We start from the raw sequence: 23532 nt of genomic DNA, 5'->3' as shown, positions 1-23532 counted from the left end.
GCAGAGAAGGACTTGGGGGAGTTGGTCGATGAGAAAATGAACATGAGCTGGCAGTGTGTGCTTGCAGCAGCCCAGAAAGCCAACCGTATCCTGGGCTGCATCAAAAGCAGCGTGACCAGCAGGTCGAAGGAGGTGACTCTGCCCCTCTACTCTGCTCTCCGGAGACCTCACTTGGAGTATTGTGTGCAGTTCTGGTGTCCTCAACATAAAAAGAACATGGAACAGCTGGAACAAGTCCAGAGGAGGACCACGAGGATGATCAGGGGACTGGAGCACCTCCCGTATGAAGACAGGCTGAGAAAGTTGGGGCTGCTTAGCCTGGAGAAGAGAAGGCTGCGTGGAGACCTCATAGCAGCCTTCTGGTTCCTGAAGGGGGCTTATAAGGGTGATGGGGAGGGACTGTTCATTAGGGACTGTAGTGATAGGACAAGGGGTAATGGCTTCAAACTTAAACAGGGGAAGTTTAGGGTGGATATGGGAGGAGATCGCTGTGAAGGTGGTGAGGCATTGGAACAGGTTGCCCAAAGAAGATGTGAATGCTCCATCCCTGGTGGTGTTCAAGGCCACGCTGGACGGGATCTTGGGTGAGATGGTTTAGTGTGAGGTGTCCCTGCCCATGTCAGGGGGTTGGAACTAGATGATCTGATTCTATGACTCTATGAGGTTAGCAGCAATAGCAAGTTACATTCCAGCTACAGATTTCTGAATAGTTCTTACATTATTTGCAATAAACCACATTAGGATTTTTAAGAAATCATTTTAGGTTGCCAAGTACGGGAATAAGAATGCAATTAATAGATTATGGCTATTATAAAGATAGCCAGAGTAGATCAGCTGCGATGGTTAACATTTGTGTATGAAACTATTAGGCAATACAGTTGCAACAGAAACATATATGGAGGTTAGGAGTTTAAGGGGTAAAGGATGCAGAATGGCATAATGCACCTATGCTGTTCTTCACAAACACATGCTTTTTGTGAAGATTTAGGAAAAGGTTAAAAATTGAAAAATAAGAAAGGAGGGTAGTTTGACACAGAAATACACGTATTTAAATGACAACATCATAGCTGGAAACACGGTTATGGAGTGATATTGAAAATCATGCACATTCTTTATTATTGCCCTGCTTGGATACCAACAGGATAATATAATTCTGATGCAGGTAACAGCTATTATATTTTTTCTAAAAGTAGCTGTTGCAAATACAGAAGATGATCAAAATTCAGACAGTTTTTATATTGTGCTGTTTCATTCCAAGAATACTCTAGCTAATGCTTTTCCCTGCATTGTCAGATAGATAATTTTCAGGCGTTACAGCAGCATCTCACTACTCCTTCCCTGAGAAATGGAATGCCTTTTTAATCCACTTCCCAAAACCAGTCTAAGAATATAGAATGAATCAACTGATGTAAAGGTCATTTAAAAAGCCTCCATGTTTAGGCAGAAGATGTACAGTGATAAAGTCACAGTTTGCAACTACTAGATTTTAGGTAAACTACCATCACTCTCCCTTTGTTTCATCCAATTAACAAGCTGGAATGGATCAAGCTCTAGTAGGATCAAACCTAGAGCCAGAATCCTTACAGTATGCAACATTGGCTCTGAACAAAGAGTAATCCATCAGGGAGCTAATTCATACATAGCTTATTTTCTTCCCCTATGGTGCAATTCAGAGCTTCAAGCCTACAATTTCATGCAACTCCTGTAACCAGTAATTAAGCAAGATAATAATATTCAATGTTCCTTCAAAAGATAACTGGCTGATACTGTATGTTTGAGAAATATTTCTACTTTTGGGCGAGGCAAAAGCAATTTACTGGCCACACAATAAACAATATTTTTCAGTAAATATTAACTAACTTTCATCACCATTATTTGAAAATTATGACTGCAGCCAGACTGCACCAGACATGGTAGTGTTAGGATGAGGGGATCTGTAACACTGGCTTGTCAGCACTGATGGACAACTTTATAAAAACCCTTTTCTGTGAAATCTGCCTGCATCAAATGTAATATTTGAAATCAACTGTTTCAACTATAATGATATGCATAGTATCTGATTCTAATATTTTTGATTGAACAGATGTTATAATATAGTTTGAATCTAAATTATGACAGAATAAGTTTAATCAAAAGAGGAAATTGAAGTACACTACAAAAAAAATCTTAGAAATTATTTAATGAAATATACCTGAAGTATAAGTTAAATGCAATTATTTTAAAAATACTATTTTCAGCCTCACATATGTACATTTTTATTAGACCTAAATACACCATAATTGATTAGAATAAGTAATGAGGAAAGAAAAAAATTAACAGAGATCCTAACCTGAACCACCCTTGAATTTTTCACCCAAATTTCAAATTCAAGTGTTTATAGCTTTCGAAAAAGTTATTCATAAAATAGCATTAACATTGAAATCATATTATAAAAAGTCACCTGCCAAGATGAAGGAAATGATATATTAGGCTAAATACAGACAGCTTTAAGACCAAACCCTCAAGAAAATACCAAAGATAGAGGTCATCACAGCTCTCTAATTTTTAAACAGAACAAGCATAATATTTGTACAGGAAAAAAAAAGCAATTATGTGGAACTGAAAATGCATTTTGGGAAGAAAGAGGGACAGACAGGTTGTAAACTGCAATCTCAGCAGGGACTGAATTGATTTCTGAACTGGCGAAAGTGAAAGGAAAGGGGCAGAAAAAGAACCAGCATATCTGTAAAGTAGGAGATCTCATTCTACAAAGGTATAGAGCTGCAACAGACAACTGTGTAGCAGTTTCTGCAAGCAAGAAAGATAAAAAAATACCTGCAGCTGATACACAGGCATAGTGAGATTTAATGAAACAAATGTCTAGGAGAAGCTAGGAGGGAAACTATGTAATGTTTGGGAAACCACAGGCTCAACCAAACAGAGATTCAGGGAAATTCTTCACTAAAATATAATTTCAGAGACAATCATCAGAAAAGGAACGTCTACTTTGTGACATTAGTAGAACTGATTGCACTGTCTACCACTTTTAAAGTTATATTTCTTAAGTTATACACACAAATAGTCAGAATCTTAAAACTGTACTTTCCAACCTGGACAAGAAATGTCTGCCATTCTTGTGCTATTCAATACAATATATCAGATATGCAAGAAACTAGCTATATGTATAAATAAAATATCATCTGCAAAGATAGAATGAAACCTCAGAAAATACTTTGTACAGTTTTCAGATCTTTTTTTCCTGCCTTAGAAATGCAATTTTAAGAATAAAACTTGTTAAAGAAAAATATTTGGAAATTACAAAGCACATCTTGAAAAAAAATATCCATAAACCTAGAGTAAAATATTAATTGCAGAAGGTATAAGATGCAGCCAAAATATTATTCAATATCTCAAAATATTTTTTGTATTTTAGCTTTATATTTGGTACTCTGCAATGATATGTTTAATGAAAAGAAGCTGAAGCTAGTGCTTTTGAGTGTTTAACAGAATTTCTTTTTTTTCCTTCTCTTCTCCATAACACTACTTTTTATTTCCCACTTACCATTTAGGTTCTTTTTTCGCTTTATGGCTGAAGCATGTTGTTCATTATTTTAAGACAAGATCGCAAAAATTACATGTAATGATTCACCTAGTACTGCTTTCAATGTTGTCATAACCTGTCTTATCAAACAGCATAAAAATTGCTCTCTCAAAATAAATATATAAAATATTACTGCAAAGAAATCCCCACTGCTCATAAAAAATCATTTAACTTCGTGGTTTAAAGAAGTTAAAGAAAAAATTGCAAAACAACTCTTACTTAAATACATTGCTGTAATGTTTCTAAAAAGTTCCATAAGCTGTAACGCAGCACTTGCATGTATTCCAGGCAAAAATTCAGAAAAAATCTACAACAAATATCTAGGCACTTTAATCTTAATATTAGTGATTAAACGTGTGTACAATCTCCTACACATACTGATTACAGCAGTATTTTTAAAATAACTGTCAGCCTGCTTTACCTTAAAACAACACTGTTTCTTAAATGTAAGAAACAATCTCATACAGTATTACGCAAGGCTGGACTTGTAAGAAACTAATGCTTCATGCCAAATGGAAAAAATACTAAAGCCTGTTTAAAACCTGACTTCTGTCTTTCCTTAGATCTCTGGTAAAAGCATTTATAATATAAAATTCTAAACTACTACTGAGATCAGCAGAGAACGCAGTTTTTGCTTTTCAGAAGTGAGTGTAACACATGGCAATAATAACAATCACACACCCAGTAAACTTGCCAATAACGTAAGTTTAATACCTGCAACATAAAGTCACACCACAGGTGCATATGCAACTGTTCATTTTAACATGGATTACTGGGTCTATGGATCATTCAATCACAGCAAAACACGTCTGAAAAAAGCAAAATGATTTTTTCCTTTTTCAAGTTTTCCAGGTTTTTCTGATGTTTGTGAATAATTTCCATTAGTGAGTTTCTGTTGTGATAGAAAGACAGTAACATTGAAATAATCTTATTAACTTGAGACTGTAAAGACTAATTGTCTGTAGTTGGCTTAGCAGAAACAAATCTCGCATTTCAATCTCCTCATTAAACCTTGCCCCATCTGTTATAATTCATGCCTCCTTTTATATTCAGTGAATAATCCTGTACCAAATCATTAAAGCATGAAACAGATTCTTCATAGGATTAATTTGTTAAAATGATATCAGGCTTTATGAGACTGAGTTACTAAGCAAAAAGTTCAAGAATTTACATACATGAATTCACCTGTACTGTACTTACTTTAGGCAGTTTATATTAGGAAACATGTTCCAAACCAGTGTTTGAAATGCTTCATATAATTTAGCCCATGAAAGAACAAATAACTGCATCAATCTTTAGTATTTTTTATTAAATTTCATTTTTATTAAAAAAAAAAAATCCAAACACGACAGTCTTGTTTCCAATTCAAATTTCTGATTTCCTTTCATTAAAGCTATATTGACTTCCAATCATTATATTAACCCGTGTTATAAAACCTAAGTGCATGAAGAAAACGCATACTAACTTGTTGAAAATTAACTTAATGTTTTCATGGAATGAAACTGTAGACCAAATAGCCCCAAAACCTTGTCTTTATTTTATAAATCTACAAAAACATTCAGGATATTTTTTTTCCCCACACTTCTACACAAATGTAGTTACTGTTCTAAGACTGAGGAAATGTGTCCATAGAGGCAAATGTCAACTGTTATGTGGTCTGTCTTCTCAGGCTCTCTGCCAACACTACTAAAAACATCTACAACAGTAAAAACCCAGACTAGCAAAACATACAACTAGTGTCTACTCAGAGATTAAGTGATCAAGATAAATAAACCACTTGTCTATACAAGGGATTTTAGTTCCATATGCTTCTAAATTGAATTGTTTTGCAGAAATGTTAGGTTTTGTTTCCCCTCCCGCCCCATCAGTGTCCTCTTGTAGCATTTCACATAAGCTTTTGTTTAGTATGCGCTTCCACTCCTGCAGATTTATTAGTCTTCCAGTTTGAGGAAACAGAAGCTATTCCTAGACCCAGATTAATTCTATTTGTAGAAAATAAATTTATGATTAAACAACAATAGCGTAAACAAAATGGATTTCTAACCTATGTTGTACACAGGAAAAAATAAACAAAAAAAAAACCAAAAAATCCCCACGTTTTATTTGCCAAGAAGCCTCCAGGCCCAAATGTTGTTTTTATTTATATGATGTATATATATGGAAAACAAACAAAATCAGTTAAACAGGGTAGAAAATATTAGTCAGTTTTCTCCATTCATCATTTACTTTGACAGCTTCACTGATGCAAAGCATGTAAAAAATATCCCCATTACCGACGTTCTGTCAAGAACAACATTTTTTGTCTACTACTGAAATAGATTTCATCTTCTTGACTAGTTTGAGAAGAAGCTGGAATCTTATTTTTCTTTGGACTTGGGAACTAAGAAAGGGGCAGTGGCCACTTGCTGAAAAATCTTTTGATAAATGAATACAAAAGAATGCAAACCATTTCCAATATTGCTTCTGAAAAAGTGACTTCTAAGTATGAAAACATAAGAATGTGTATGCTACTAAATAGAAGCTGAAATCTTGTGTCATACCTTGTAAATGGTATGGCATCAAAATCACAGACTTTGGGATATTCTTCAGTGAAGGCAAATAACATGCATGTTTTTAAAATTAGAACAGCACAGATAAATACAGGTGAGTATAGAAACAGGTATTAGAGACATTACTATCCCTGTTCTGGCATATACAGCAAGATACAGAGTCACAGGTTTCACAGCCAACAGTTACTGTTTCCTGTAATTTCAAAAGCTAGGAAAATCATGTGGCTAACAAGTCTATCTATGGTGTGACTCCTCTTAATTCTTTTTCTTTGTAACTGATGATATATGCAATTTCCATTTTTCTTGAGAAAAATGAAAGTGGAGTAACATCTAACAGTCATTGTCTCTCATTATTACTGCCATTAAAAACATTTATATTCCTTAGAAATGCTTAGAAGTGTTTGAACAACACATTTCTAGACAAGATTTGAACTACAGAGTTATAGATTACTAACGTGAGACATTAAACCTGTAGTTAAAAAGCCTTCACAGTAGCACATATTAGCATACTGTACTCATGCTGTGTATGGTAGAGAAGTTTTTCACAGAAAGAAACAACCAAAACAACCAAATATGAAAGTGTTCTACAACTGTCCTGCACTATAATGCAGTTCTTTTATATGTGACAAAACTTTCATCCTGCACAAAAACAATCTGTTTTCACCTGTTTTCTTTCTACTAGCCCAAATCTTAAGGTACTTTACCGAGTCCTTACAAATTCAAACTCATATGAAAAACATCATTAAAGTTATGATAAAAAGCTAACTTCAAAGACATTGACTTCATTGCATTGAAGTGTTAGTTTAGTTTGATTTTACAGATTTTAGCATTTACTAAAATTCCTGCAAACAAGATTCATGATAACCAAGGCAACTACTATTACAGGAAGAGAGAAATTCCCACCTCAGTCACAGTACTTTAAAAAGCTGCAAACTTGTGTTAAGTTTTAAGGTTATTCTGCATATTAGAATAGCAGTCTCTTTATTTATATGCCTGATGATAGATTTAGAAGCCTAATTACAGAAATTGAGATTTAAGTTTTGGCAATACATATCTTACATAGACAAGCAAACTAAAAAATTAACCTATATTACAGGAAAATAAACATTACCAATTTAACTTTAGACTATGTAAATCTTTACTGCAAGAATTATGAAATGCAATTCCCACTAATGCACCATTATTAAACTACAGGAGAAAATGTTAGCATAGATCACCTTTTATAGCTAAAAGTCAAATAAATATAGCACCATTTATTTTCAGAAGTTATTTTGATAAAATAACCCTATGCAATCTCTACCCTTAAGCACATAAAATTACAAATATGAATTAAATTGATAAATAAGACATTACTTCAGATAACATTATTTTCTACAATTACTGATAACAAATTGTATTATATACTACATACAATATAGAAAAATAGCACATTGTATGTGACATTGATCTTTGGAAATGCACAGTTTCACACAGAATAAATATCTTTAGCTTAATTTTAACAGTCTTTCATCTATGCAAAATGTTTATGAAAATTCTAAACATTAATATTTGTTTAGTTCCCTAGTTAAGGGCATATGCACTCTAATAAAGAGAAAAAATACCCACAAAAATAAGACAACAGACTTACCTGAAGGCCCTGTCTCCTGCGTTTTTTCTTCCTGTTTGCTATCCTGCTTACAACCACTTTTTTCATCAGCTTCATCATCACCCCACCAGGCTGGCTGTCCGTACAAAGGTGTCCCACGAGGCATGGCAGAAAGATCTATAAAATCAGCCCAAATCAGAGGAAATTACTTTGCCATTTACTTGTGATATTTAGGTTAAAACAACATGAAGAGAAAGTCATTTGCTCGGATCGTTTCTCATGGAAGCTGAAGTGAATTGGCTTCATGCATTTGCCTAAATACAAAACAAACTTGGAGGCTGGCTAACTGATCTGGGTTCTAAATATAAAAGCTTACTAGTGACCTGATCAAAACGTTTGGCACAAACATTTATGCAAAGGCAGCTGACACCTCTTTTGTTACCCTGATATATCTGTAAACATTATTTTCTGATTTCAGTTTGAAGTTATCAACTCAGCAGTACACACCTAAAAGCTGTCCACTACTTCTGCAAGAAGATTCTCATTTTTACCCACATTGACCTTTCAATGAAATCTGAACTCACTGCATGAAAAACTGATCAAATTTTGTGATGTTGCCAAGGTTCCAAACTGCTGACAGCTACTAAAGAGTGGTAAAAGCTACCCTGTGTAAAACATCATAGAGAACAACCATTTTATTTTATTTTTTTTTAAGTAGTAGTTAAATTACAGTACAAATAAAAAATACTACTTCTTATATAGACTTCTTATATATACTGCGGAACCCAGGACAACAAGACAACATAAAAATCAAATAAGAAAAAGAAACACAAACCAAAACACCAATGTAATTAAGATTTCTATGTTGATGATAAATTGACTAGATTAGCTTTGTCTTTATCTCCGGAAGAATGCTTTACCCTACTGAGATTTAGCTACTCTAGTACTATACAGATGATCTGAAAATACTTTGAACATTCTTCATATAAAATAATGTGATCTGTTCAAATCCAGCTTAGTAGCTTGTCTGTTACTTTGCCTATAATGAATTTAAACATTTTTAGTCAATGTTTTATTCACTGCCACTCCTAAGTTGATATCTAATTTCACAATCATGTCAGAAGTTTCAATATGATTTGAAGATACCTTTTTTTTTAAAATAACATTACACTTTAGTCAATAATGAATTGTTTTTAAAAATTTGATGGCTGATGCTTGTGCACTGAATTAGCAAGCTAAGTAAACAGCTATGCATATATACAGCAACAGTGAATCAATCCCCCAAAAGTTTCCAAGAGTTACACTCACATACACATCCCTACCATTAACTTTGACTATTATTTTGTGAAGAATGAAAAGCGAAATGGAAGATGAGGATAAAAAACTCCATTCTTCTACTTTATGAAAATTTAAGAGGACCTGAAAAGCAATATTAAATAGTAACCTTGAAGCAATTGATACGCTTTATGTACCTTATGAGGATGCCAGATCAGCCAACAAAACAAATAGTTTATTTAATTATATATGAATCCTTTATGTGGGGAAGAGAACTCTTTGAAGTGTGCCTTCAGAAGAACAGCCAAAACTTAAACAAAACTATACAGCCTTGACCTAAGAAGTCAGTCCTAGTCAGCTCCACATTAAGGAAGCAACGATACCCAACTTCTTTCTCATTCTTGTGGTTATCTCATGTAGTAATAGGTAACAAAGTAATTCACACTACAGATGAACAATAAATTTTAGCAAGCCTAAGACACCCGCAGTAGAGCCACCATGACACATTACATAAATATGAAAGATGATGTAGAAACAAGATGAAAGCGTCAGTTTCTACAAATTTTTAAAGCACAATGGAACAGTTGGGTTCTAACCTGACCCATCTAACAACGAATGCTAATACCGATAAAACAAACAAACAAACCCTCCACCTGTTATAAAAAACAAGGGAGCGTGTGGGGAGGTGTGTTCGTGATTTTGGGAAAGAAGAATGCAAAAGTCTGATAAATGCTGATGAAATGTCCCTATACAAGTTTTCTTAACATGTGGTTGCTACAGTAAACAAAAGCCAAAAAATAAATTATAAAAGTTATTAATTACTCTTAAAGTATATTTAAAATTTCACATGTGGAGTTTTTATTATCTGCAGAACTTCACAAGCATTCTACCAAAGCAAATGAACATCTTTTCCAAGTTATTGTGCCTCTGCAGCAAAAAAGAACCTTACCCAATGATTTCTCTTCAGATTTCTGTGCTTCTGGAGTTTTATGGTGCACTTCAGTTGTGGAGTCTGCTACCTTGGACTCTGGGCTTTTGGAGCTGGTTTGCCTCGATCCTTCTGCTTCTGAAGATTTTTGGGACAACTGGAGTTGGCTTGTGAATTTTTCATGCTACATGACATCAAACAAATAAAATAAAACAATAAAAAAAAATTCTCAAAGAGTAGAAAAAACCCTTATGTTACCAATCACTACATAATGACAGATCGTCATTTTGGATCGGCACATTGTTACCTTAAGTGCTTCTTCAGGGACTCTCATCTCTCCCCTGACGACAGTAAACAGATTTGTATGTAGGAAATGCTAAGGAAAATACTGAAAATATTCCTCAATTTGCAAGAGGATTTTACTGAAAAGGAACAGTGATGAGTATATTCTATCACTGGAATGGCGATGATGCTTCTACAAGTATTTCACTGTTAGGATCAGCATGTACAAACATACCCAACAAAGCAAATGGACAATTATTTACTATTTGAAAATAGAGTAGCTATCTTAATTGCTGTAAGTTTGGGGTTTTCTTTTTTCCATTTGGCAGTTTGCTGAGTAATTACTCATAATCTTCTCCACCTGTATACAATCTCATTGTATATGAGATGATACATGATACAAATTTTTATGTATTTGCCTCAAATAATGTTTCTTTGCAACACAAATATTACATTAACAGGTTCTAAACTGCAACTGGAGTTTGAGGTTTCATGCGCTGAGAAACAATGAAGCGTACTTTATCAATAGTTCTGATGAAGGTACAGAATCTAGACCCTACCGTTTTCTCTGATACAGGTATTTTTGTAATAACAAGAGAAATATATATTTTGAAGTTACTTGAAATAGTGAAAAGACTCTTGATTTGACACAAGCATACTTTTAACAAAAAAAGTGTGTCCTGATGCTGTGCATTTTTACGACAAGGATATCATATCCAAATCTCAATTTATCTTCTAACTTCAGAGTGATGTATGTCTGCTCTGGAATCCTCACATCATTCACAAATGTCTACAGAAATAAATGAGGACAGAAAGAGATACTATTAAATTCCAAAATAATAAAAATGACAAATCACTTGAACAATTTTATAAGACAATTTCCAGCACCATAAATTTTCTACTGGTGATTCACTGGGGAATTATATGATAAGCTCAAATTGCCACCTGCTTCACAAAAGGTTGCAGAAGGGTTAAACACCAGTCACTAACCAAGCTGCTGACATCACATTGGCCTTGAAAAGTTTCTTAGAAGTTTAATTCTGTTAGCAGTATTTACTGAATTGCTGATTAATGTTCTCTCAAATAAGCAACTCATTATTTTTCTTGCAGTTTGCTTTTTTAATCCCAATTAACTGTCAGAATTGATTTGTCATCATATTTGTACAGCATTTAACAATAGATACGAGATTTCTGATGTAGCTTATAATTTCTAAACATTGTCAAAGAACTTAAAGGAAAAACAGACCAAGTTAGTGCATCCAAGTAACTCCAAATAGTAATGATATTCAGTATATTGTGACTCTTGAAACAGTAGGTGTAACAACATTTGTAAGCAGAAACAACATTATTATACCAGCTATCAGCAAAGCAGAGCAAATTCCATCAGTTTGCCAATACCTCCTGAAAATTACTGTACAATATGTAATTATCTCCTCCTTGAAATTACCATTGGAAATATAGCTGCAGAAATCAGACAAGCTTTTGGTGATTTGGAGAAGGATTTATGTATCTGAAAGTTTGCCCAGTTTTACCAGCCATATCGGTTGGCTGTTAGAGGCAGATTACCAATCGTTCCTTTTTCAAGATCAGGATTAAACCTAACAGTGAAAAGTAACAAGTAATTTGCAAAAAACATGCTGGTATAAATTTCAAGAGAACAGTGGAGATATACAGAATGACTAACTAAAGAGTCAGGAAGGAGAAAGACTAATACACATTCAAGTCAAAATATATTTCAGAGATGTAGTTTGGAAGAGTTGTAAAACAGTTGCACCTCTGGGGGGGGGGGGAAATCAGATGAACATAAATAGGGCTTGCAGTTAGATTATTCAAGCTCTAAAGAAAATTCTAGACAGTCACCTACAACAAAAATTCAAAAACAGACACAAGCCCTTGTAAGGAAAAAATGTATGCTGTGTGTGTGAAGCACATTCCTTCATTGTAACAGATCTGCATCTTTTAAAACCGATTTACAGTCTTAGGAAGGTAGGCTGTCAGCATCAAGCAAACTGCCCAGGTTACTAACATCACCAAGACTTGAAGTTGCCTGAAGTTGACTTCACATTCCAAAAACCAAGGATGATAATAACATGCTACGGTAGGAGTAAATGTCAGGAGCTGAAAGTGTTCCTCTCACAACTTGCCCTTTTGATCTTGGATGGGATGCTTAAACCTCCAGTACAGACTTCTCCCAGAACCTGTCTCCTAATGACAGCTCTCAAACTGACCCTTCTGCTCATCCTGAGTCATACCACTGCTCTTAGAACTCTCCAAATTAGGCTGCATTTCTATGAAACTGAATTGTTTTGTAAATTGAATTTGTTATCTTCACAGAAAACTCTATTTTATGTGTTCTGAATTCACTCAGTGATAGAGAAATAGAAAAGGGTGAAGACATGTTCTGTCTGGCAGAATAGAATATTAAGCTCTTGATTACAAAAACTAGAAAAGACAAGAAATGTAACTACATAATATTTAAGACACTTACAGACTTACAGATCTTTGAAGAATCTTTCTACAGTGTAACCTGGCAAAAAAACTTCTGCCTGGCATCTTGCTATATTTTCAAATCCAAGTCCGGGATGAAGACTGCTGTAACCTTTTCACGGAACCAAGTGTGAATCAAACACACAGATATGAATATTCAGAAATTAGGGTATCAGGTGCAGCTATAGTAAATCTCATAAAATTATTTAGGACTCAAAATGTCCTATGTACTGGTAGGAGTCCTCTCTCCTTAAACTGAGTTATCTCGAGTGGTTAAAGTGCATTACACAAGGAATGGAGCAGTCCTGTATACTAAGAAAAGTATGCATTTGTTCTCCACAGAAAGGCAAGACTGGATGGGTCTTTGAGCAACCTGATCTAGTGGAAGGTGTTCCTGACCGTGGCAGGGAGGTTGGAATCAGATGATATTTAAGGGTCTTCCAACCCAAACCATTCTATGATATATAATGAAGCAAGCAAATAAAGAACAGGTAGAAGCTGATGAGGCACTGAAAGAGGAACTTGGCTGCTAGGGAGGTGGTGTTCTCAATGGAAACAGTGGCTAGACTAAAAGAATTGTTGCCTAGTATTGTACTTACTGTTCTGCGACATAATTAAGTATGGTGTTACAAAATTATTTGTTTCCTCATTCAACCTGAAAACCAGGTAGGTAGACGTATGTAGGAAAAGCACAGTTGAAAAGAGACAGTAAGGGAAGCACTGTGAAGATAAAAGCAAGGACTGAACTCCTAAGACTTAATATTCCCTGACTCAAAGCTGTGGGAAGAAAGAGCTCCTTTGATGTCTCTGGGTAAACAGCTATAGAGCAACTGACACCTCAAACTTGAGAATTAATCAGATCAAGCGAAGCAAATATCTGAAAGCTCTTTATCAGACGCAAAGGAAGACTTGGATGAAGGACTTTTAATGTATTTTTATTAAATTCAAGATCTGTGACAAGGCAATGAAAATCTGAAGGCATATCTACTATATTACAGGAGTAACAGAAATAGGGAATAAAAACAAATGGCTCAGCAAAAAACTACTATGCACTGAATTAATTTTTGATCACTGCCTCAAAACAATGCACTGACTTTCAAATTAAATATTTAACTGACTTTCCTATTAAATATTTAAGGAGCAAAGTTCTTATATGTCTACAACTGTTCAAAGGATATAACCCTTCAGGTTACACTGGTTTCATATGAAATTGACATGGAATCCTTGGAAGGCTGAGTTAGTTAAATACAGAAAAGCTAGTAAGAAGCAGACTAACAGAGTTTTTCCTTTGAAACGCTTTTCAAGATCAAACACCAAAACCTAAATCAGTGCTAACAGGCAACAATTTGAGATTTCTCCTTAATCTTCTATTTTTTTAAACATCTGACAATGCTATTCACTAACTTTCCAAATATTAATTCAAATAAGAGATCACAGATGAACTCATATTCTGCATGCATTCACACAGGTAAACATTTAAAGTTAAAATAACAACCACAACTACTGTGCATAAAAAAAAAAATCTCGCAAGTATTTAAAGGGCTATAAAAATATGACAAAGTTACCCAGTTTTTAATAATCTATTATAATACTAAAAACATTTATAAGAGGTGAAGCTTACCTAGACTATTGTATATGCAATTCATAGAAAAGCCTTAAAATGTAAAATGTGATATGAAACCTTATTTTGCTCACAACTTTGAATTTTTCCTATATTAGTGTGCAATGACTTGACACTTAAGCATTACTCACACATTTGATAAAAAGGATACTGAAAAACTAAATGCAAATACAGAATTAAACAGATTTACATTTACATACAACATGGCTATTGCCATTCAATTTTTTTTCACATATGAAGTACTTTAGCATCTTGGCTGTATTTTTTTTTTTTTAAAGAGAGAAAAAAGTAATAGCATATGAAATAAATCCATTTATTGGATTTGAAATAAATTAAATTTATTTCAAGTAAATATGAAATGAAATATGAAACATGAATAAGCATAAGGAATAAAAAATCAATTTTTTAACCACAGAATCATAGAATGGTTTGGGTTGGAAAGGACCTTAAGATTGTCTAATTCCAACCCCCCTGCCATGGACAGGGACGCTTCACATTAAACCATGTTGCCCAAGGGCCCATCCAGCCTGGCCTTGAATACTGCCTTGAACACTTCTTTGGGCAACCTGTTCCAGTGCCTCATCACCCTCACAGTAAAGAACTTCTTCCTTAGATCTAACCTGAACTTCCCCTGTTTAAGTTTGAACCTGTTACCCCTTGCCCTATTGCTACAGTCCCAAGTGAAGAGTCCCTTCCCAGCATCTTTATAGGCCCTCTTCAGATACTGGAAGGCTGCTATGAGGTCTTCACACAGCCTTCTCTTCTCCAGGCTGAAGAGCCCCAACTTTCTTGGCTTGTATTCCTACAGGAGGTGTTCTAGCCCCCCTTTTCTCATTGCCCTACTCTGGACTTGTTCCAACAGTTCCATGTCCTTCTTATGTCGAGGACAACAGACAGCAGAGTAGAATGGGCAGAATCACCTCCTTTGACCTGCTGGTCACAGTCTTTTTCATGCAGTCCAGTATATGGACCAGAAATCTGTTTTTTCCTCTTTTAAAATATAATCACAATTCTTCCCCCCTTGCATATCTGAAATACAGAAGAGTAGCATACTCCTTTTGATTCTTTCGATTTTTTTTTTAATTTTTTTTTTAATGTCAAGGCCCTCTTATTAATGGAATTTACCAAAGCCCTTTAAATACCGTGCAGTGGAAAGCCAATGCAAAAACTACGCTTTCCTTCTGAATGTTCCCCCATTTCCAATCCTGCATTATAAAGACATTAAAGCACACTTAAGTCATATTCTCTTCACTCAAAAAGAAAAAACAACAACCCAAAACAAAGAAACATACAAAAGACTATGAGGAGCTATCCATTTCTGATGTTAACTTACCCCATTCAAGCTGCCCAAATCCTTCACCAAGTGTTCATCTGTACAGGCATCATAGTTAAGTACAGCATGTTGCTTGTCCACACTTCGTGACTAAAATGCATTTAAAAAAATTATATAAAATAGGGTATTTAAAAAATGATCAAGATTGCATTAATGCCTATTTCTTAAAGTAGCATGAATATTTTATGTCTACATAGCACATTTATTCAAGTTGCATTACTAAATCCCACATATAAAAAAAAAACATAAAAATCTCTAACTACACCAAACTCTGCCCCTGGGTACCAACAGACAATCCTATAATTAATTCAGAAGAATTAGTTCCTTAATGTTTACCAAAATGTGATTATAAGTCAGATCCAGACATAATTCATCCAAATATGTTTTTTTTTTCAGTTCACCTGAAAACGTCAGCTTCACCGATGTTTAATCTAACATCAGCAGCTCCATCTTTATTTCTCTCTCAGTCTTTCTCTCTCATGCATCTTTCAAAACATAACTGCAACTCTGTGGCATTGCTATTTTTCCTGAAACACATGATTTCCTGTCATGTATCTGGGATACTTAACAGAGTATGCAAGCATTTAAATTGTTTCTCCTTGATCTCAATTTTGTAAACAAATTAGGTATAGCCTCTTCACTAAACGTCTGAGCAGCTCCTGAGTTACTCTTCCCATGGGAATAGTAATCCCCACAAATAGTAATTCATGGGGAACATTCCAACTACTCCCCATGAGTTCTGACCTTCATTATCAGTTGTTCCTTAAGACTTCAGCACTTCACCTATTTTATTAATTTTACATCCAAATGTCAACCCATATATCAGGAATAATCTTATTATTTCTCCCAAGAACGTCACCTCCCTAACAGCTAAGTCCCTCTTTTAAAACTTGCCCATGGCCAAGTACTTGCAGCCTAAGGTGCTGACTCCAAGCAAGGAAGAGGTGGGGGTGGATGTATGCTTTCTTCATGCATGCATGTGATCAGCACCTTGACATCTAGAAGACCTCCCGACTGGATGGAGCCCAGAGCTCCTCTTTCCCAGCTGTCCACACTTCATCTCAAGTCTGTTTGCTGGTAATTCTGGTAGTGCAGTCTCCTGACATAACTGCATAGCACCAAAATTTCTTCTCACAGAATTCTTTTCAGTTTCAGTTTGCATCTCCTATCCTTGCTCTTCAGTGGCTGTTTCTGAACCAGCAACTGCAGTCTATTTATTATAGGAGTCCCAGGTTATCACAGTACATTAGCCTATTCAAGACATCAGAACATGCAATCATGACTCCTAAGGAAATGCTTTCTCTTCTTGGAATCCCACATTTATCATCTCCTTCCTCCTCAAGACTTGCTACCATATTTTCCTTCCTTCTTTTCAGTTTACTTTCTTATATTTCTTTTCCATGCCATCTTTTGACTACTTCACTTTCTCCTTAAAGAAATGAAATCAGTCCTCTCCTGGTTATACTATTTTATTTTTAGACTTTTCATTTGAGCCAGTTTGCTCTGCAGTCTTGTGGGGCAAAAAAAGGGGGGCTGGATGTAAGGGGAGTAGGCGGGGGTAGAGAGAATTAAGGAAGAGATTGACAAATGAATGACTAGGTCCATGCCAATAAAAGCTGCAGTAGTATAGTACATTAGTTAAGTGTTCTTAATGATAGAGATATACCAGTATGGTTAATTTCATACTAACTTAGTAACCTCAGGCAAAACCAAGCTTTCTCAATAAAATCAAATTCACTGATGTGGGTGTTCTGATGAACCTAGAACGTCAAGCAGAGAGAACACTTTTCCACACTCAAGTGATACAGCAAAGCAAGCACAAGAATTACATTCTCTTTACCTAGGAATATTTTCTGAACTTCTTTCAATTATTCAAATATGTTTTCTTAGCAATCAATTATTTTATTATCTATATGTGTGCTCAGCTTTCAAAAATAAGCTAAAATAAAAAGGACGCAGACAGATTCTTAGCATTTCATGGTATTGTCACATCTTCTGAAATGGTAAGCATGAGTACTCAAATCTGTGGCTACCAGAGAAACCTGAAGTTCTGCAGAACATTAAGGTTCTCCTCAGTCTCAGATTACTGGCATATAATTAGAAACATCTTTTATTCATTGCAGACAATCTTTACAGATGCCATTTTTTTCTTTTGTTTTATTATTCCAGCCTTCTGTTCAAATTTGAGGACTGAATTAGTTTTTGTAAGACTGTGGTTCCCTGGCTAGCAGCTGATCACCACACAGCTTTTCACACTTGCCCTTGCCCCAGTGAGATGGGGGATAGAACAGGAAGAGCAAAAGCAAGAAAACTCATGGGACAAGTTAAATATAAGTTAAGCAGTGAAGGAAAGGGGAAGAAGAAAGAAGAAGTAAGAGAAATCAAGTAATGCAAAGGCAATCATTCATCACTTCCCGCAAGCAGGAGAATGCCCAGCCAGACACTGAGCAGTGGTTACCTTCCTCAAAGCCACCTCCCTCAGTTTTTATTGCTGAGCATTTCATTATATGGCATGGACTACGTCATTGGTCAGGTTGGTTCAGCTGTCCTGACTGCATTGCCTCTCAACTTCTTCTGCACCCCCATAGTCACATGCGTGTAGAAAGAGCAGAGTGAGAGAGAATGCCTTGAAACTGTACACACTGCTCAGCAGTAACTAAAATACTGGTGCGCTGGTCACACTGTTGTGCTGTGGTTACAAATCTGAAACATGGTTCTGTAAAAGCCTCTAAAAAGAATATTCACTGGAACCAGTAAAAACATTTATATATCTGACTGCAGAAACAATAAAAATAACAGAGTAATTGTGCTAACAGCTCTATGACTATAAAGAAGAAAACACCATCCCCAGTTAAAATAAATTGGCATTAATAATAGACAAAGACTCTTCAATCCAGACAATTGAGAAAATACTCAGACTACAGAAAATAGTATTATTTGAGAATAATTTTGATATGAATGGTGTAGATTATTTTACCTTGGAGATGATTTCCCCATCAAGATTCAAATAGTTTTCTAAACATAATGGTGAAAGAAGGGGAAAATGTGATATTTATCCACAAGCAGGGTGGTGCACTGGAGCAGCTAGCTAAATACAAAGGCTATGTTTGAGCATATTTACAAAATAACACATTTAAAACAAATCTGTATTCCCAGACACAAACAAAACTTCTTAGCAGAGCAATGTTAGAGACAGATCTGAGGTCTAATTCTACCAAGCATGCAACATAGCTGTAATTTTTTTAATAAGGCTTTTATAACATGTTTTCTGTCAGGAGATTATTAATAAAAGCATTAAAATCTGCTCTCTTTATCATGCATTGTCCACATGCTTTCCAGTATGGGAACAACCAAGTTGTCAAGAGTGGAAAGGAAGGTCCTACACAAAGAGGCATACACATAGAACAAGAACACATTATTAGATCCTCTTTGGTGGACTCCTCCCCCTGAAACAGTATGCTGTGTTACAGCCATGCTGGCATGTAGACCTAACAGCCGGCTAAAGAGAATATTCTTGAAAAATCCCAGCCCCCTTAATTCTTTTTACTAACTGTAAGGTCAATACACAACAAATAACATTTGTAAATGACTAGAATCTATCCACAATATTAATCAGAGGCAGTTACTTTTGAAGGTGATAATGACTGAAGTTTTGTAACACAATGTAATAAATGCTTGACTATTCAGCTTCACTCTAAGGACAGGAGATGGGATAGGGGAGACTGAAGGAAGAAAAGGCTCCCTTATCCAGAGACATCCACTCATTACAACAAACTAATGGTAAAATAAAAGCATTTTCATTTTTTGCTTATAATCTCTTGGGCTTGGAATCAATGGAGTTGGTGGGTTTTGTGGGTTTTGTGTGTGTGTTTGTTGCATTGTTTGGGTTTTTTTTTAATATTTCTCACAGAAATCACCAAGACATCATAATGACTGTCTTTAAAGAGAAATTAAGAGTACTTTCAATTACTTTCTAACAGGACAAAGTATATCACCCATAAAGTCTTTGGATGTCTTCTGAGGTTGAGAACCAAACACAGTTTACTTAGAGATATTACATTCTGAGTAATACACATAAAAATAGGTTTGTAGGCACTTCATTTGCAAGTGAGATTCCATTTTGGCCATTAACGGCTGCACTCACAACTCTTTGGAACAATATTTCCAAATGAAAATATTTTATTGAATGGTAGGAACAGTTGAGGAAAAAAAGATTAAACTTCAGAACTAATAAAGAGCTCTACAGCAAATACGATAATTCAAGAAGAAACTCCCAAAATATTACTGTTAACCATTAAAAAATGCATATACCATAAAGAAGCAGCTTGGAGGACAAAGTGAATGCAATACATCTGCGTAATAATACAGTTACACATCTCTAAAGAGTTCCACGCAGTGATCCTCAACGTTGAGGAAGCTACTAAAGTATCAAACTATTTCGACTAAGACTTGTATTTTTATAGTTCAACTGAAACCATTACTGAGACCGAGTCATTCAACTTCCTTAGAGACAGAGAAGTACTCTACTAATTTCATTTGCCTTTGTACAACAAGACCAGGACTTGGGGATAGAGTTAAATCATGTGACTAAATTATATTACATGTTGCAGAAAAAAGAAAGCTCTTTTCAAAAGCATCCAGTGCACTTAGCATTATCACATTTTAGGGAGCACGCAGTCTACTTTACTGATCACATTGCAAACTTTATTTCATCTTCTATTCTTGCATCTGGTATGTGATTTATATGAAGAAAATGTGATCCTCTATACTTTGACAGCAAGTGTATGATTGATAGCAATGTATTTAAGTTTTTTCCGTGGACACAAAAGATTAATGTGATTGCTCCCCCAACATCTGGGGAATTTAATTTTCAAAAGGAATATAAAACCAGTGCATTAAGTTCACAATTTGAGCAGTTGCACAAGGAAGGCTGATGCAATTACCTGTAACATCAGCTCACAGTCATCTCTTCCAACAAAAATCATTTCTCGTGGCAGCCTGTGGCGGGTGCCTCCACTGCTCACCAAAAACCAGGATGTTAAGCTCATTTTCTGCTTAGCTGATAAATCCTAGGCAAAGCTACGTCATCCTGCAGCGAGAAAGAGAGACAGAGAGATTCATTTTAGTTATTTTTAGCTACAGTGCCTGCTTAGCGAACACTGTGAACAGAATACAAAAAGCCTCCGAAAATACGGCATTCTCAATAGCATGTCCTGAATCCAGCAATCACAGGAAGTGACAGGCTCCAGATTTACATAGTCTGAGGCTCTGCTTCATGCAACTAGGCAAACCTAATTGGTGGTAAGCTTCTTGAAAATGAACAAGCAGCTAGTTAATGCCAAAGTCATATGTCAAGTTGTCAGAAAGCTTTTAACATCTGACCACTCATTATCAAGGTAATTGCTACATTAATGCTTCACTATCACAACCAAGAAACAACACGGCAAACATTCACAAAGTACAGCAAGTAACTTGTATGCGTGTCATTACATTTTCCTGCGAAAAAGAAACCTCTAAAATGGTTTTAAGCCTCTGTACAGCACCAAGAGAAACATTAAAGTTTTGCTTCTTATTTAACCTTACGTTTTCTTGATAAAACTTGTATGTTGAAAAATAGCATATATATAGAATTGTAAAGAAGCAGAGCAAAACAAACAACTTAGAAGTAATAAAACTGAAAGCAATATTCTTACAGAACTTTAATTTTTCAATAAACAACAACATACTACATACCTACACACACAAAAAAAAACCAACAAAAAACAAACAAAATGTCATAAAACACAAAGAAAACAAAACCTGAAAATTAGATAAAATCTTTTATGGAAAACATCTTCACATAATATGGCCTACTTGCAACTGGACAACAAATATGATTAAAAGCGTTCTCCAGAGCAATACAATGAATGATGCTTGGAAAAGACTTTAAGAAGTATTCCAAACCTCTCTTGAAGAAAAAGCAAGCCAAAGGAATAATTTCATTCATTACCATTCTGTATTCACTAAAAGAGAAGCTAAAGAAATAAAAAGCAACTAGTCTGCATTCCTCTCAGAGACAAATAGCTCACATTTCTCTTTTGTTAGTACGTCACTTAGTGAAATTATGCAAGGGTAGCAAATGTACTGAAAACAGACATTAGCCTGTAGTGGACTTGAGCATAATCTGCAAAGTAAGAACACAGCAAGGTTCTCAACATAAAGACTAATGTGCTTTCAAAACACTGAGCAAGACAACAGTACCAGTACTGCCCCATTAGACAAACTACAATCAAGGACAGATATCACAAATTATGAAAACTGAAGAGGATTGAGCTAAGTCAAAACTGCATCTGAAAATGACAAAACAGACATTTACAAACAGTAAATCAAAAGCACACCATGGCAGGTGCTAAAATGAACCAGCAGACCTGTTAGGCCAGTTTAAAAAATTTAATGCAATTGAAATGGAAGACATTAGAAAGATTTAATTTACTAAAGGTTTATGTCATGAAAACATAAATATGTATTGCAACGAAGTATTCTCTTACACAGTTATACCTATGATAGGATTATGTTTCTACATCTGCATCAGAGCATGAAACTTATGTTCCACTTAATGTTCTCCAATTCAACAGAAGTGATACAGCATCTCCATTAACTTTATTAATAGAAAATATGATTACAAATAACATCTACAATAACTCAATGAAATCAAATTTAAAGACATCTAGTTACCAAGTAAGTGGTTCTATAATCTGAAGTGTATTCAGCACCTTTGAAGGAAATTAGCATTTGTATGTTTAATTTAACTTAGTTTAAAACTAGAAGATAAACTAGGTCAATCAAATACCATATTTCCATTCCTTCTCAGAAAGGAAAAAGAAATATGAATATGAAAAATGGCCAGCCTAGGTTCTAGCTTCTAACAAGCAAATTAAATGGATGTTTGACAGCAAACATACTAATATCAAAGCTCCTCAATCTGTTTATATTTTACCGCCTTTTAAATCTCCCATCTGCTCATTATCGCAACATTTAAACCATTTGGCCTTCCTGCTCTAACTGGAAATTCATCTGAAAACCTTCAAAGGAATATAAATTATTAGAAAAAGTTCTTAGTCCAAGACTGTTTCAGTTTACACAGGCAGACTGTCAATAAAGGAGAAAAACTATTTTTATTTATAAAACAGACAAGTAGGTCAACAACTAGAGGTAGGGGGGGAAAAAAAACCCTCAAGCAAAACCCAACCCCCCAAACCTCCCACAAATGATGAAGCCTGACAACAAACAGATTAAATTAAGCTATCTGAAACACTTTTTAAAAAATGTATTATAGTGAGCAATCATTGCCACACAGCTTGGCAGCACATATGTAGTTAAAAGCAAATCACCATTTCTATCAAACTTAATAATATTGTTCTTTTCAAACAGTGCTGTCTCAACTGCGACGAATCATCAACCTAGATACATATTTTATTTTAAAGGATTCTTTAACATAAATGCCTTTGATCAAAGCTAAGCTGAAATTCTGCATAGCGAAACTGGCTGAGAAAAAACATACCGTAACAACAGTTACATAATATCAGAGCAAAAAAAAGTGCATAAAAAAAAATTGATATAAAACTGCAAACTTAGTTATATAGACAGTATATGGACAATTGCATAGCACCCTGAAAACTTCATGAAAGCTAACAGTATTTTGAATACACTGCTGCACTAAGACCTCTGGCTGTAGTACTATGAACAACACAAGTATGAAAGATTGTTCACGGTCTAGAAGATGCCAAATTAAATTAAAGTATGACAGGTACAAAACTATCAGAAGAAGTTGCTTTTTATACAGTGTAAATTTAGGTCATGCTAATTCTTGCAATTAAATGTTATAGATACTAAAAGGTTACATTGGGCTCACA

The 23532-nt window shown here is 35.0% G+C and overlaps 1 protein-coding gene across 8 annotated transcripts in view; it reads right to left on the bottom strand.

Annotated features, from left to right (window-relative positions):
* Positions 1 to 23532, bottom strand: part of CEP170 (centrosomal protein 170) — a 100947-nt gene that overhangs the window by 54335 nt on the left and 23080 nt on the right. For all 8 annotated transcript variants that reach the window (XM_062637338.1, XM_062637339.1, XM_062637342.1 and 5 more), the window contains exons 2-7: positions 20584 to 20729; positions 15641 to 15730; positions 10911 to 10989; positions 10225 to 10283; positions 9939 to 10101; positions 7757 to 7891 (exon numbers count right to left, since the gene is read on the bottom strand). In XM_062637338.1, coding sequence (XP_062493322.1) covers positions 7757 to 7891; positions 9939 to 10101; positions 10225 to 10283; positions 10911 to 10989; positions 15641 to 15730; positions 20584 to 20688 — 631 coding nt within the window. In that variant the 5' untranslated portion in view covers positions 20689 to 20729. The remainder of the gene's footprint in view (positions 1 to 7756; positions 7892 to 9938; positions 10102 to 10224; positions 10284 to 10910; positions 10990 to 15640; positions 15731 to 20583; positions 20730 to 23532) is intronic.

This window comes from Pezoporus occidentalis, unplaced genomic scaffold, assembly GCF_034315485.1.
Source record: "Pezoporus occidentalis ecotype Australia unplaced genomic scaffold, CSIRO_AGI_Poc_V1 ctg52, whole genome shotgun sequence".
NCBI classification, from domain to species: domain Eukaryota; kingdom Metazoa; phylum Chordata; class Aves; order Psittaciformes; family Psittacidae; genus Pezoporus; species Pezoporus occidentalis.
The sequence above is the reverse complement of the archived record's forward strand: the minus strand, read 5'-3'. Positions and strand labels throughout refer to the sequence as shown.